We start from the raw sequence: 16,572 nt of genomic DNA, 5'->3' as shown, positions 1-16,572 counted from the left end.
TGGAGACTTTTGTTTGGTTGTGTTTTAGCTGCACGTGACTTCTAGTTTTTGTAACTTTGGCTGCCAGATGACCTTTGGACCTGTTCATGAAGAGGGACAAACTGCAACATAACAATATGATACAAGACATGTTTGTGTAACAATCCTCACTACATGTGCACCAGAGAATTTTTGTCAAGAAAGATTTATCACATAATCTGAGTTTGGATCAGCAAATGAGAATCTGCTGAGAACTTTTAATAACTTGTTTATTTCTATGAGCATCAAAAGACATGAATATTTACTGTAAACACTGATTTGTCCAACAGTGTAACAGATCTTGTGGTTAACATTTACCAGCAAGCATATTGTCTATTTTTACATTAAATAATGTACACATGACACACTGTAAATAACTACCACTAAGATCTTAGGCTTTATGTGAGAATCCAATCAAAGGGATTTGAAGTTTTAAAATATGTTTCTAATATATGAGAGAGGTGACATAAAGAATTGGCTGATGGCTTTACTCCCAGACAAGATGTGTCAAACAGTCAAAAAGCAGAAGTATGTGTGAGGAGGTTATTGTCACAGTGTAAATCACTGTGATACATGCTCTTTAGCAGAGCTGTCCCATGTTTCACAGTGATAGACTGCTGAGTCTCCCTCCTCCACATTGTTGATGATCAAACGATACTTTGTCCCAGACAAATGACTAGAAGTGAATTTGGGAGCGGAGAAACCAGAGCCATAATTTGGAGAGGAGTAGCTGTGATGATTCCTCAGCACAAACTTAAATGTTCCTCCAGGAATCTGTTTATACCAGCGAGACCCATCATCTGTAAAAACATCACAGTCCATGGTGGCTGTCTCTCCTTTCCTCAGCGTCACAACAGGAGGCTTCTGTGTCACCACCGTCACACCACTCACACCTGGAAACAACAAGATGACATGGAGTCAAGAGAAACACACAGACTGATGAATCCAACATGAGGTCAAAGCTGCAGTAAGTCAGCCTCCTTACATGTTAGAGCAGTGATGAGAGTGCAGAGGGTCCCCAGCATGTTGTCAGTGTGTGCTGAGAATGGCCTTGTAACTTGGAAAGTCAGCTTACTGCTGACAGATCAGAGGCTTTGGAGGATGAGGAGAGGAGGTGCTGGAGGAGCAATTTAATAGCACACTGAAACTGAGAGTGACTGACAGGAGGAGGAGCTTTGCTTCACTCTGCATGCTTTCTCACATTTGTTGACCTCAGATCCTCTGTGGAGGGAAATGTCTTTAGTTTATGCATTATTGTCAATTTAGCTGAAAACTTGAATTGACAGAATACATTGATGTCATGATTTAAAAAAAATAAAGCCGACAGTATATATGGATTTCTTTCTATGCTCAGTTCTTTATAGATGGAATTCATGCATGAGAGTTTTATCATTTGTGAATCATTTTGCTTTCAAGTTTTTCATGAGTCAACAGCAGACATCGTCTGCAAGATATAAACTTTGTCTCTGCTCACATGTACATACTGTAATTAACACCCCTAGAGGTAAACTGTATTTCATCAACAACATGTTCATCATGAAACTAGTGTGTTTCCAGTCAGACACAGTTCTGATTTTACAGAGAGCTGACACTTGACCTCTTCATTTACATGGAGCTATAAATAAGGAGAGGAGGCCTGCAGGTGCATCCTGGGAAGGAAGAGAGGGAGGAGTAGAGAGGTGATGCTTCACTGATGGAGGATGAAAACTCAGTTTCATTTGCTCATGTCATCTGATTTTTCTAACGTCTTAACCACTGTGAGCAACTAAAACAAGGCAAAGTCATATCAATCTGTTGTGTTTTAACTGCAAATCAATTCTTAATTAATATGTTGCTTTATGAATTTGATCATTTTAAATGTGAATAATAAAGATTAAGAAGGAAAAAATGTCTGTTATCTTGGTGTCCTGCAACATCTGCCATTATCCGTGGGATGGAGCAGCAAAATAAAATGTGGTTAAGCTTACAAAACGTTTAGAACATTAACATACTTATATTCTTCCATCAGTACAAATAAGAACTTTTCATCTTCGTGAATGATGGTTGAAAAACGCAGCATTTGCAAAGCTGATACAACACCTCCACCTAACTGTCACAACATTTATTACAAGCATGCAGACACATCTTTTCTAACATGTAAACTTTGATGATGATGATAATAATAATAATAATAATAATAATAATAATAAATAATAATAATAAATAATAATACTAATAATAATAGGTTTATTGTTGTTATTATCATCATCAGCATTATTATTATTCTTATTATTATCATTATTATGATACGGAGTTTCAGTTTTTTAACATGATCAAATAATATTAATAATAATAATAATAATGGTTATTATTATTGTAATTATTACTATTATTGTTATTGTATATATATATATATATATATATATATATATATATATATATACATATATGATATGAGGAGACATATTACTGACGTTGCTGTTGATATTTGATATTTTTAATAATGCAGTTCCTCATTTTGACCACTGAGGGGCAGTAAACTATCGTCTCCTGTAGTGTCGCGCTTCAGAAACAATACAAAACCAACACTTCAGATATAAATGTGAAATTAAACAATTAAAAGAGAGTGGTGTTTGTTGTGTCTATTCTTTTGGGGGAGGCGGTAGAGATTTAGTTATATTTTGTATCTATGTCGCACATTATTAATTTTTTAGTGTGTTCTGGTGCCACATATCTGATTAGGCTTTATAATTATATGAGGGGAAAAAATAAGAAACCGCTTTAATAGTTGTTCTGAGTTATATACAAAACGAACCGACGCCCTTGCCCTGACCCCTTCCCTTGCTGACCTCCGCCCCGCCGGGCGGTCCCAAAACACAGAGCGAACGCCCTGAATCTCTGGAACGCTTGGAGACAACCAATCAGGTTGACTCCCTGCTACGTTAGCACAGCTCTGGCAAAACAACAGCCCGTCTCAATTTGTTTCTTGTTAGCACTAGCATTAGCTACAGAGCCGCCGACAAAACCTAGCGTGTAAAAATGTTAAATTAACGACAGCGTTCATACCCGGTCGATGTTATCTTTGATTTGACGTTGGTGTTCGTTTGAAGGCAGAGCCAGTCGGAGCTGCGACGCGCCGTTAGCTGCCAAGCTGCTAGCTAACTGTAGCTAACATCGGCGATCCAGCAGAGAAAGATGGGGTCCATTCTGAGTCGCAGAATCGCTGGCGTTGAGGATATCGATATCCAGGCCAACTCGGCCTATCGATTTCCACCGAAATCTGGTAAGTGATCGGTAGTATCTCCCGGCTGAATTCAGATTCCATATTACCACGGATCATCTAAAGCAAGAACAGACATAGGCACACGGAGCTGACGCTAGCTAACGTTAGTTAGGCTCTAATTACTGTTTATTTTTTGTTGATTGTCATCAGATAATTTTATTGGCGAGATAAGGATTGCTAACCCGATTATAAATTTGTCTGTCTGTCTGGTTCACATGTTAAGAAAGCTTTCAAAATTTACTGTGGTTTTATAGCCTACATTGTGCTACTGCTGAGGACTGTCAGGTTAATGCAAACAGGTCTAATGTGATGTTATTGCAGTGTGATGGTAGCAGACTGAAGCATTGAATGTCTAACTCCAAAAATGGATATAATGAAGTGACACGTGTGTTTTATTCACATTAAACTGATGCTCCAAGAGCTGATGAGACACGACACCCATGTCAACAAAGGATTTTCAGCTTAAATGCCATTTCCTGTTAGTGTTGTGTTTCAACTGTATTTAAAGTAAATAGTAATTAGTCTTACATATTTATTACACTCTCACTTTGCTGTTGAGATATTTTCAATCAGTGAAAACACAGTACGGTGTACACTGTAATTTCTCACTTTGATACAATGCCTTGAAAAATATCCACATTCAGTATCATGGGGGAAAAATACATTTTAATTTTCTTAAATCAGAGATAAATTTAACCAAGCCACAGCGTGACGAGTTTTCTTTTCTTGGTTAGCAGCAGGGAACAGCAGAATGACTGTAGTAAACATTAACTGTAAGAGAGAGCAAGAAATGGCAGACTGTAACGGTGTATCAGTACTGCTGAAAATTATTATTGAAACCACTTAAAATATTCAGTATTGATAACCATTTGTAGATCAATTGATTTGACAACACTAGTACTGAGATAGATATGTCAATATCATGTTTAAAACCCATAAACTGGCCTTTCAGCTGGTCATATAATCTCCTGCACTTCCGTACACACATACGAGGACTGATATGGTGGTAATGACGTTACTCTTGATTTTATTCACTGTTATTTTCTTGTTTAGGGGTGATTAAAATGATTGCACTTGAACAGAAATCTTTTTTTGATATAGAAATTTACGTGCTGCAAATATAAAATGCTACAACACATTTAGGCAGACATAATGACATAATAACAGTGGCATAGTGCTGATGTACCTCTGTTGGTATTTATTGATCCCATTTATGCAACCAAGCAGCCTTTATTGTCCTTTTTATCATCTGAATTATAGACCTACATTACATGCCAAAAAACAGCCAAGAGCCAAGCCAATCTGAAAATATAATAATATCGCTACCTGTATGTAGTTGTTTGGGGGTTTATGGTTTGTTAAGACTTCTGTGCTCCTGCCTCTGAAATGACTGCACTATTAAACGAGAGCTTAAACATGTTGCTCGAAGGAGTCATAATATTCAAAGTAACAATATATAGACTGAGTTACTGCTCACATCAATGCAGGTAGAGAGGTTTTATATTGCTCGCAGTGCCTTTATTATTTATTGTTTCCTTCTCTTGTCCTCAGGGAATTATTTTGCGAGCCACTTCTTCATGGGAGGAGAGAAATTTGACACACCACATCCAGAGGGATACCTTTTTGGAGAAAACATGGACCTGAATTTTCTTGGAAATAGGCCAGTGCAGGTGAAAACTGATGTTTTAATCATAAAACAACAACGTAAACTACAACATCGCAGCTCTACATTTCTTGTCAGTAATCGGAATAATCACACCATGTTGATTATTTCTAATCACATATCATCCATATTGCTGTTATCGCTACTAGTTTCCATATGTGACGCCTGCACCACATGAGCCTGTGAAGACCCTGAGGAGCCTGGTGAACATTAGGAAGGACTCTCTGCGTTTGGTCAGGTGAAGATAACGAGGCCAACTGCGATATAATTACATTAAAAGCAAATAACTGTTTTAACGAAAACAGTTTCCATTGTGGCAACTCGTCACAACTGTGTCACGCCTCTTGATTCCAGGTATAAAGATGACTCTGACACACCGGTGGAGGAAGGCGGAAAACCAAAGGTCCAGTATGGTGTTGAGTTCACCTTTGACGCAGATGCTCGGGTGGCCATCACCCTCTACTGCCAAGCGTTTGAGGAGTTCTCCAATGGGATGGCAGTGTAAGAATTTGATCTCAAAACTCTCAGATTAAGCTCTATCTATTAGCATCACAAAGGCTGAACTGCTACTTAAATATTCAACTGGAATCAGACTTTTATCTGTCTTTCATTATTTAAATTTAAAAATCACATCTGAATCCATTTGCGAAACCAACATAGGGCACATCTGTCTGTCTGTGAGAGGATCAGTTGTTCAGATTTGAGCCATATAAACAGACGAGTGGAACTGACACAGCAGCGTCATATTAGTGGAAAATCTTGTGCCAGAGACATTTAATCTCTGTTTTTTGGGTAGTGAGATTCAGGCCTTAGAGCACAAGGACTAGAATAGATACAGAGGGTCCTTAGCAACCACCAGTCGCCATGGATACTGCAGATAAGTCTTAGAAGAAGATGAAAGTAATAGTTCGTACCAAAGTTATTCAGTTATTATGAAATGAGACAGAAAGATGATACTTCTTTCTGGAGTCATAGAGATCAGATATTGCTACTGTTGAGCTATGATATTCACTTTTCTTTATTTCCATTGTGTCTAACCATTTTTAGGCACGCTAATGCATATTAAGTATGTAAAGATTTTCCTCAATGATAAATATCTAGTTAGAAAAACAGAGTGCACTGTCCATCCAGGATTCCTTCATCCTCCTGCACACTGATCACATTTCTCTGTAACATACTGTGCGCAGGTACAGCCCAAAGAATCCATCGCTGGTCTCTGAAACTGTGCATTACAAGCGTGGCGTGAGCCAGCAGTTCTCCATGCCGTCTTTCAAAATAGACTTCAGCGACTGGAAAGAGGAAGATGTAAGTATCTGCGGCAGTTTGTTTCTGGGTCACACATCACAGCAAGAGTTAGTCTCCACCGGTGTTCGTTTATGTCTTCGAATATCCTGCTTGCACTTACACAGCACACTTTTTGCCAGAGGTCTACATCAGTGCATCAACACAACCTTTGACTTTTTTATTATAGGCTTTATTGAAACAGGGAAGGCCACTGAGAGGAAGTTCTCTTTTACAAGAAAGCCCTGATTGTAGTACAGATAAAACAATAATAGGGGAACATAAAAGTTACAGCATGTATCAACAAATCATAAAACAAACAGGGCAAGGACATCAGTGTAAGGGACAGCATCAGTTCACAGAGAGCACATGCATTTACCCTGTTCCAAGTTTGTCAGAAAGTATTTAAATTGATTAAAAAGGAAAAGCTTGTCTTATTTTTGAAGCTTCTGCAGATTGTTCCACTTGTGTGGTGCGTAGTATTGAAGAGCCAGTCTCCCAGTCTCAGTGTTAACATGATGATTTTCAAGGACCAAATAAGCCTGGGACCCAGTGCTGAGTGAATTTTGCCCAGAGGTGTTTTATCAATTAATAGAATGCAGTGTTGTTACTTTCCTCACTGCCAACGACTGCCACCCAACTTCCTCATATAATAAAAAAAGTGAGTAGAGTAGGCATCCCATGTACAAAGGCAGTGCTCATGCTGCAGCAGCCAGAGGCTCGATTCCAGCCCACAGCCCCTCGCTGCATGTCATCCCCCCTTTCTCTCCCCCTTTCACACCTAAATACTATCCTATCAAATAAAGGCAAAAAAATAACCTTTAAGAAGTCGAAAAATAGAGGTAGGAGAGTTCATATAAATTACACTGCCATAGTCAGTAACAGATAAAAATGGTTGACTGAACAATTTTCTCTTGCATTTCTGTATAATCCATCCCGTATTTCTACAGAAAAATGCCAGTTTTGCTTTTAAGATGTTTATGTTTTTATAAACTGTTATTACATAACCATGCCTCATTGAACAATAAAATACATGTATCTCTTCCCCTACAGCTGAACTTTGACCTCGACCGAGGAGTGTTTCCCATGGTAATCCAAGCTGTGGTTGATGAAGGGGACGGTAAGTTACTGCATAACAGTCAGGACAGGATAGCTTTATATTGAGACTTGTTGCACAAACATTAAGACCTATTTATGGAATTGTAACATAAAGTAGCAGGTCGACAGTCATGAGAAATTATACTAATATTGTCAGTATAAACAGTTAAATTTCAAGCTTAAATATACGTTTGTACTAACCAGGACATTGTGTGTTCTTCTTAAGATTGCCTCGGACATGCTCACGTGCTTTTGGCAGCCTTTGAAAGAGTACGTATACATCTAAATAATGGGGTTCCCATGGGTCGTTGAAATCCTTGAAAGTTTGTCAGTGTAAAGGAACATCTTGAAAGTTTTTTATAAATATATTAATAGATATGGGTCATTGAGGGTGCTTGAATTTATATATTTTGTGTAAGAATAAAAATGGATGTTTTTTTTAATATTTTTAGGCGTTCAAGCGTTGACACACTCGAGCCTTTCTCTCTTTTAATTGTGATCTGTGAGCTTCTCTAAAGCCTGCTAGTTTTAATTATAAAATTCTTTGTTTATTGTACCAGTGATTAACTTTGATAAGTGTCTCAAACTCTGCTGTGCTGGCTTCTTGAATTTGAAGGAACTGGGCCTGGAAAGTCCTTTTAAAAGTCCTTGAATTTGTTGTTAAGAAGGCGTGGCAATCCTGAAATTAAAGTAGAAATATTTTTAGTCTGGATAAAAAAAGTTTCTACATGAGCTAAAACATGTTTGTTTTGTTTCTCACCTCCAGCATGTCGATGGCAGTTTCTCCGTCAAGCCTCTGAAGCAGAAGCAAATTGTAGGTTTATGAATGTTCCTCTTTCAATATTGCGTTTTTCATTAGTTAGCAAATTATTAAGCTGAATATATAGTGAATATCCTCACTTTGCTTTTTATCAGTGACTTTTTTTTTATTTACTTAATCACCCTAAATGCAACTGATTAAATTATGAAGGACTTACTGTTCATGCTGCAGCATGTTATTGATGCAATGCAGGATGTTTAACGCAGAGCGTCAGTGACCCTCATACATATTTGCAGCTTTTGAAAAGACAGAGATCTGTGCTGAGACCCTTGGGAGTCTGGCAATAAAGCAAAGCTGTGAAGTAGACGTTGAATATAAACTTTCAGGGAGCTCAAAGTTATTTCACATATATTCAGTTTTTTGTGTAATTTGTCTTTAAATGTGAAACATTGTTGAAACAGATGGTTTTAATTTTAAGACAGCAGTGAGATGTATGAATCTATTTTCTGTATCACACTTCCCTAAAAATTAAAAAGGAAGAAAAACCAAGACAGTGGATAGAAGATGTCATGCATTTTGCTTTTCCAGCTCCCTTAGACCTCGTTGCGTGCATGAACATAGGTTTCTGAAAGATAATTTGTGCTGTTATCTCTTCAGGTGGACCGTGTGAGCTACCTCTTACAGGAGATCTATGGGATTGAGAACAAAAACAACCAAGAAACCAAGGTTTCACTTAAAACATTACCTTGAGAATGAGTCACATTGCTGTGATAGTTTTATTTGTGTGACTTTTGATGTGATTTCTTTTTCCAGCCATCAGATGATGAGAACAGTGACAACAGCAACGAGTGTGTTGTCTGTCTGTCTGACCTGAGAGATACACTCATCCTGCCCTGCAGACACCTGTGTCTCTGCAACTCCTGCGCAGACACTCTGCGTTACCAGGCCAACAACTGTCCGATCTGCAGGCTGCGTAAGAACTGTTACAATATTTTTTGGAAAGTAGTTAAAGTGTGACATTGATATCGTGTTTAATTTGAGCCTGGGTTCCTTTTATCAGCCTTCAGAGCCTTGCTGCAGATCAGAGCTGTGAGGAAAAAGCCCGGTGCTCTTTCCCCTGTGTCCTTCAGCCCAGTCCTGGCTCAGACTATGGACCATGAGGAGCACTCAGTAAGTCATGTACATCTGTGTATAATCAGATACAGTTAGCTAATGTGCAGCAACATCAAGGGAGGACTGGGCATGACTTTGGGCTGCACAACATATTTCTATCCTTATTGCAATATGAAGTTCTGCAGTAAAAATATTGTAAGGGGTGCAGTATTGGAACAGCTGGAATTCACAACTTTAAGTCCAAATATTAAGTCAGTTTTTACCTTAACATTTTTCAAACTTATAGCTCAATTGAAAGACTCATGGCTAACAGCTCTGACACCTAAACTGGCAGTAACCCATCTTTGAATGAAATAGTTAAAACTCTTTTACAGTGCTTGTCATGAATATGCAGCAGTTTGTTTATCAGCTGTGCATCATCACCACTGGTCCTCGTCTACGTCTCTTTGCAGAGCACAGACTCGGTTCCTCCCGGCTTTGAACCCATCTCGCTGTTGGAAGCTCTGAATGGTCTGCGGTCAGTGTCTCCTGCCATCCCATCTGCCCCCCTCTACGATGAGATCAACTTCTCAGGGGGTCTGGGAGGTGACAGCAGACAGCTGAGCTCCCCAGAACATTTAAGTGATGGAAGTCTGCAGAAAGGCAAAGTCAGCAAGTCACCTGACAGGTATGTTTATACGCACACGTTTACAAAAACAGTACTGTGAGAAATCAGGTCAGGACAGGAAATGAGATAATATGTGTAACATATATCACAACCATCACTTTACATCAGGCTTGTTGTGCTTGGGCTTTTTTGTTTCCTTGTCCCGGTGATCAGCACATCTTAGTGATGCAGTCAAATGTGCCACAGCATGTCGCATGGGTTTTCTTTCACATAACCTAAAACACTGGAATAAGGCTGACATGCCGTCTTACAAACAACTCTCTCCTTGTTGCTGTTGTAGCTGATCGGGAACTTGCAGGCGGGTCTTTCAGCTGTGGTGTTTCATTTGCGCTTGCCGTGGTGTGACTGACTCATTGTGCTACTCTCAGAACCTGTTGCTGGTAGCATACAGTTAAAAGTTTCTGGGCAGTACTTGCCCTCATGAATTTTGATTCTGCAATATGTGCACCAGTCTACATAAAGTGTATTCAGACAGTTCGGCACAAATACACGGACTGCTACAGCCTTAGTGGGTGCTGCAGGTTTTCTTTCATGTGGGACAGTTGTCATGACATAATTGTAGAATGCAGCTTCTACATGCTGCTGGCGTAAAACCAGTTGTTTTCTTAATTTATTTTGAAGTCTACATCATTTCTTTTTAAAAGGTAGAGGTTTCATTTTTATGCGTTGAGTGTGCTGTATCTGTCCATCTGCAGCTAATCTCACATATTATTGGACCAGTCAGCCTAACATTTTGTGTGTACATTTATGGCTATTTTCGCTACCATCTTAAGTGTAAGGGAGGTGGGAGAGACAATTCCACCGTGCACGCATCGTCTAGAGTGGCCACGATTATCTCCCGCGGAGATGTGCACTCCACTGAGTGCATTTTTACAGATAGGGTTATAATTGTTCTGTGTAGATAGCTGTGATTGATTGAATAGCCTTTACCACTTGTATCTTTCTGTAGTCACCAATTTTTTGCCTCGTCCCCCTCCACAGCACCCTTAGGTCTCCATCCTCTCCCATCCAAGAGGAAGATGAGGAGAAGCTGTCTGAGATGTCTGACGCTCAGCCACACACACTGCTGTCCAGCAGCCCCGCCCCCACTGACGTAAGCTGCCACTCCACCACCTGACGTTTAAACTTTAACTCTGTTGCAAATAAAATCTTTAACCAGCTCGTTTCCTTCTTACTCCAGGCCACAGCCACCGAGGACGTGGCAGAGTCCCTGTCTCCAGATGATGGTGAGTTTTTTACTTTGGCAGTCAATAAACAGTTCATTATGTGACACTGGTAAAGTTGTTGGCTTTAAGTTACATGCATTGACATTTACTCTCCTGGGTGATTCAGAGGACAGGATGCATTCTGGAGGAGACATCCTACAGGACTGCAGCAGTGAACACAGCAGCTTGACCAAAACAGAGAGCGACCCACCGGGCGATTTGTCTCTGCCAGGTAAGAGTTTCTCTCTACTGTTAAATTCCCGGCAAACAGGAAGGAAAAGAAAGGAAGCAGAATATGTACTATGTATGTTATCTCTTATGTATAAAGCCATGTACAATATCAGTCTGCACTTTCTGATGGCATCTTTTAGCAAATCAGATGGTCGAGCATTGACTCCTAGAATGAAGAGCATTGTCAACTACAGATCGTCTGGTTCTTGATGGTTTTTCTAGTTCTGGTTCTCTTAACATTTCTTTTCTTAAATCCAAGACTTGAGGCTGTGATTCCCTGTGCTTTGCATCTAACCTGTTTGCTGTTGTGCTTCTCTGTTCCCTAACACTCCTCTTCTGTTCCCTACCGTCCTGTCCCTTCGTACCGCCTCACTTTGGGCAGCTCTCGGTCCCGATTCCTGCTCTATTGGTATGGAGGAATAACTGTGGTATGTAGGCTTTCCTGTCTGCTCTGCTTCTCTGTATGTGAGCTCTACTGTGCTCACTGAATCCTGTTTCCCATAAGTAGTCATTCTCATCTATCACAGCTAGAATTAAAAGATGCGGCAGGTATTATCAACTGAGTTTCGTATGATTACAGCAGTTTTTAATGCAGACAAGACTTATCTTATTGAGAACATTTCCTTTTCACTTCTCAATGAGCCTGTGTACACCTGGTATTAACACGTGTTTCAGTGATCCAATCACAAGTGGACAGCGTAGACACATCAGTGTTCACACCTGTGTCTGTTAGGGCTGGGCGATATAACGACTGTGTACGATATATCGATATATTTTCAAGCAAGATATAGATTTAGACAATACCGTTTATATCGATATAGTGTCACGTTGCATTACATAAGGCATACCAGTGGGCATCTCTCCTCTCTGACACTCTCTGCACAGCTCCACCCCACTTACTCACTCACAAGTTCTCCAGCAACACCAACAGAGACACAGAGCTGCTCCTCTGTTTAACCTGTCTGTTAATTAGTCTACACTGTGACATTGGTCTTTAAGTTTAAGTTTAAGCTATATATTTATCGCTAAATTAGCGGAACTTTGTTAGCAGCTTTTATTCAATAAAGGCAAATCTATTATAATACTGCAGGGAGGAAGAGTACAATCAGAAACAGTCACAGTGAGATGTTGATGAAGAGCTGCAGACAGCAGGCTCTTACTGCACCTCTGCTAACAGCTCACCGCCAACAGGTTAACTTCTTTTACCTGCCCTGCTGTGGAAAAACACATGTAGCAAAAATAACAGGGAACTTTAGCTGCGCATCCGCTTGCAACTTGCACCTGAACATGTCGCCCATTACGTAGAAAATACAGAGATATATATCTATGTATCGCCATGCAGCCTGAAAATACCGTGATATGAATTTTTGTCCATATCGCCCAGCCCTAGTGTTTATCATGCGTTAGCAGCTGACCTCAGATGTCGTTACTGCCTACGTCACCAACCCTAGAAGGTCAAAGGGCCCATTGCACAGTTATTACGTCCACACTCTTGCTAGCATGCTCACTAGCCACATTAGCGGTTGTGTCTGTACAGCTGGAGGTATCACTGTCAGCAAGTCTAACATGTCTCCTTCCATAGGGCAAAACAAAGGACAGTCACACAACACTTTATCCAACTCATTGTAAAATGGGCAAGTTATAAAGTGTTAGGGTTCTGTTACCAAAACAACCAGCATGTCCAGCACTCATGACATAGTCCTTGTCGGGGACACATCAGGACCCTGGATTTATAAAGAGAACTGGACACAGCGTTGGAGATAGGGCCCCAATTATTCCTATGAAAGTTGCTCAGTTGTGCATAAGGCCAAAAAAAACCCCCTCAATTTCTACGGTATGATATTACCCAGAGCTTCTGTATTGTGGAGCCCATAGAGCAAGCACCCTTGAAATTTATGGTGGCTGAGCGTGGCCAAACTTCCAATTTAGCCCTCCTCTAATTTGAATGGAGATCAAAATAATTTTATCATCCAGCTCTTCTAGACTTAAAAATGTGGTGGATCAAATCCAAATGAAACAAGTCTCATATTGTGGGGTTGTGTTGTTCAAAAAAATGTAGTCACTGATTTACAGACGTCTCTTTCACAATGTAAGTCTATAAGAAAAAGGTTTTTAAGGCCCCTTGGCATCATGTGACAGACCTGGAAGTTGGAATTCCATGCTTGGCCACTGTGTAAAATTGACTTCAAAGCCCAGCGCTGTTCCTGGCTGCTTTATTAAGACACAGTAGCATTTACACTACAAAATAGAGCAGTCAAATGTGTCCCAGTCCACCACAAGTGGTTTGAGTGATCGGATCATAATGCTTCTTAGTGGTAGTTTTCACTAGAGATGCGCGCAATTTGAAGTTTAAACGATTAAACGTCCGCCACCTCGCTAGTTGGCACCAGAGATATTAGTTGGGTGTTCATGTACAAGGCTGCCTAAAGGAGCTATATGTAAGANAATCATGTTTATGTTTTGAATTTGTGTTTTGGCCTGTTGCGCCACCCACCGCCGTCTACCAGTCACGCAGTCAGTAGAGTCTCAGCATCAGTTACAGTTAAGACTGTGCTACAGCAGCACGGCAAGCAGCATTAGCAGTGTCCCCAGTACATTTGGCCACATTCTTACATACAGCACCTTTAACTGTCATGCAGCTGCCCGCCACTAGTGGGTGCTACAGAGCCGTCAGACAGCAGTCCCCCTCACGGTAATGCTCGAGTAGACTTAAGTTTTAAGACAGCACGGTGGGAAATTGGAGAGACGTCCTCTCGCAAAACCAGCGCGGTTTGGTAGAACATTGACCTAGGAAATGAATTCAGCAGCAATTTATCTTTTTTGAGATGTTACATTATTTGTTAACTTTAATCAAATGTTGTTGGATAATGTGCGGGGTTTACATTCATGCTGTGCAGCGCAAAATGCCTCTCATTTCAGCTGAAATTTAATTATAAATTAGATGTTGTTTTATTAACTTTAAAAAGAACTGCTGTCATTTCTGTAGGATAATGTGCAAGGTTTATTGTGCCCCACATTTTAGAGGCAAGTTATTTATTTTAGATGTTATTTTAGTGGTTAACTTTTGACAGAGTTGCTGTCATGTTCACGTTCATACCACACGATGCAAAGTGTCTCGTACTTGGTTGTGATTAAAGGCTTCAAAGGGCTCTTAATGCACACAATATATTTTTGGACAATGTTTCACAAACTTAACAATAAATGGTGCTAAATGTTGACTGTTTTCTGAGTGTTTTGATTAAAATTTTCGTTTAGTCGACGGGGAAATTAGTCTCCAGGAACATCCCTAGTTTACACTTGTATTTAGAGATGTCCACTTGAGATCTGATCGCCAAGCTCATATGTTAATACCATTTGTAAACAGGCTCCGTGTAGTCTGAGTAGAGACGTCACTTTGAGGCGTGTTGCTCATCTGTTGCTGCTTCCTCTGCAGGGTCATCCGAGTCAACAGAAAGCCTGAAAAGTCAGAGCACAAACTGCTCCAGCCAGCCTCTCCTGTGTCCCACGAGCAGCCTTCATATGGAAGATGAGCACCTCAACCCCTGACTCTCATCCAGCCTTTCCCCCCTCCCCTCCATCAGAACAGATTTATGCGTTACAAAGATGATCCAGTCCCTCTAATTCCTCCAGCCCAGTTTTCTGCTTCAGTGATCAGAGCCGAGGACGGCCCCGAAAGGAAGTCCACCAGGACAAGGGAGGACTGTCTATTCCATCAGTGTCTCTGACATTAGAAAAGAAAATTTGACTCCTGTTAAGATTTTCTCAGTACCTTACTTTATGACTGATGTTTATAAAAAAGATATCGTTTCCCCGGCTTTGAAAACATTTCATTAACTGTCAGATGGTGTTCAGTTGTGTGTCTTGACCAGAGTTGTGGTCTAGTAATGTCGATTCCAGAGATATTTCACCACCTGTCACGGTGGCTTTAAGCACACTTACTTTAAATTAACTCTGTACCGATTGCTAAACACTAAATTCAGAAGACTTTATAAATACAGTTTGTGTCTAGATATTGTACTCATCAGTTAAATGCATTAATGACTCGAGGACTTATTTTTACAGCAAGGTTGATTTGAGTTATGAGCAGAAATTTGAGGACATATTAAGTATGTATCTGTGTGTCCATTTGAAGTGATTTTGCACTCTGCGACAAAATCGTTTATAATTCATTCCTTATAACAGAGTTTATGATGAGATGAGTTTAAGTTGTCTGCAAACATTTACATGTCACTTTTTTATCATTTCAAAATATGTGATATCTATGTATCATAACTGTACTAGAATCCTGTGTAGTTACTTCCAAAATTGTATCCTTGCATATTACATAGAAGGAAAAAAAATCCTGATATTGAAATAATGGAACTAGATACAGTTAACATGCACATTATTTAAGACTTGGATAATCGATAAGAGCTACAGATTCACACCCTAACAGCTAAACTCAAAGATAGATAAAGCCTGCAACAAGCATAGATGCTCCAGCTACATGTATGCTGACTCACTATGGCACAGTAAGTGTGCTTGTCGTAGATGTGGCAGATCTCTGTACAGTCTTTTTGTGGCAATGCCAGTGTCTGCTTATGTGATGTAGCTGCAAAAAAAATGGGGTTCCGGTGTTTGTGTGGCTGCAACACCTTTACATAATTTGGTCCTGTACGTATGTGTAGCGCCATGCATATAGATCTATGTGCCTTGAATTGATATGGCTGCCTGCTTGTTGCATTGGACATTAGTGTTCTTCTAAATGCTACAATATACAACCGTTGTCAGCCCGTAGACAGGATTTTTGATGCTGATGTACAGAGCCTTTTTTTCTATCGCAGTCTAAATGTTACTGGACAAATGTATCTTGTTATTGCAATATGAAATTGAACTGTTCATTTACTATGTTATGGCCATGTATCGATTATGCATTTAATCTTAGTATTTAGGTTCAAGCGGATTCTCTTAATGTGTATTTGATTGGAAGGACCACATCCAATGCAATAAGTGCAAACGTTGCATTTTAGTAATTGGGCTAGCATTTGCATGTGAATTTGTAGAGGCTGAAACGTCTCACTGCTTTTAAGTAAGTTATTTTGTCTTTTCCCCTCCTCCTCTTCTGTGCCATTTCAACTTGACACTGTGCCTTCCTGTTCCTGTTCTGACCACTATTGACCTGGTATCCAGGATAACTCCACAGTAGGTGGTTTGTGGCTCTCTGTAAAATCAATACCTGTCTTTCCTTGTGTGTATAGCAGCATGTGTATAACAATAAAGAACAAAGATTCAGTA

The 16,572-nt window shown here is 39.9% G+C and overlaps 2 protein-coding genes across 4 annotated transcripts in view; one reads left to right on the top strand and one right to left on the bottom strand.

Moving 5' to 3' along the window:
- LOC126405841 (immunoglobulin lambda-1 light chain-like) overlaps positions 1 to 1,160 on the bottom strand; it is an 8,283-nt gene extending 7,123 nt beyond the window's left edge. Inside the window, exons 1-2 of one of the 2 annotated variants that reach the window (XM_050069816.1) lie at positions 1,004 to 1,160; positions 592 to 911 (exon numbers count right to left, since the gene is read on the bottom strand). In XM_050069816.1, the coding sequence (XP_049925773.1) occupies positions 592 to 911; positions 1,004 to 1,043 (360 nt within the window). In that variant the 5' untranslated portion in view covers positions 1,044 to 1,160. The remainder of the gene's footprint in view (positions 1 to 591; positions 912 to 1,003) is intronic. The other variant, XM_050069817.1, reaches the window with a different exon arrangement.
- Positions 1,161 to 2,912: 1,752 nt separating this feature from the next.
- mgrn1b (mahogunin, ring finger 1b) lies at positions 2,913 to 16,572 on the top strand. Of its 2 annotated transcripts, XM_050069812.1 has the most exons (17): positions 2,913 to 3,280; positions 4,832 to 4,950; positions 5,093 to 5,181; positions 5,298 to 5,444; positions 6,131 to 6,248; positions 7,278 to 7,344; positions 7,549 to 7,592; positions 8,089 to 8,136; positions 8,740 to 8,808; positions 8,896 to 9,055; positions 9,143 to 9,252; positions 9,648 to 9,862; positions 10,844 to 10,955; positions 11,043 to 11,088; positions 11,195 to 11,299; positions 11,681 to 11,726; positions 14,732 to 16,572. In XM_050069812.1, the coding sequence occupies exons 1-16, from the start codon at positions 3,193 to 3,195 to the stop codon at positions 11,719 to 11,721; spliced, it is 1,578 nt and encodes a 525-aa protein (XP_049925769.1). In that variant the 5' UTR covers positions 2,913 to 3,192; the 3' UTR covers positions 11,722 to 11,726; positions 14,732 to 16,572. The 2 variants fall into 2 exon arrangements, with proteins under 2 accessions (XP_049925769.1, XP_049925768.1); XM_050069811.1 differs by lacking the exon at positions 11,681 to 11,726.

Source organism: Epinephelus moara, chromosome 18 (genome assembly GCF_006386435.1).
Source record: "Epinephelus moara isolate mb chromosome 18, YSFRI_EMoa_1.0, whole genome shotgun sequence".
Classification (NCBI taxonomy): domain Eukaryota; kingdom Metazoa; phylum Chordata; class Actinopteri; order Perciformes; family Serranidae; genus Epinephelus; species Epinephelus moara.
The sequence above is the reverse complement of the archived record's forward strand: the minus strand, read 5'-3'. Positions and strand labels throughout refer to the sequence as shown.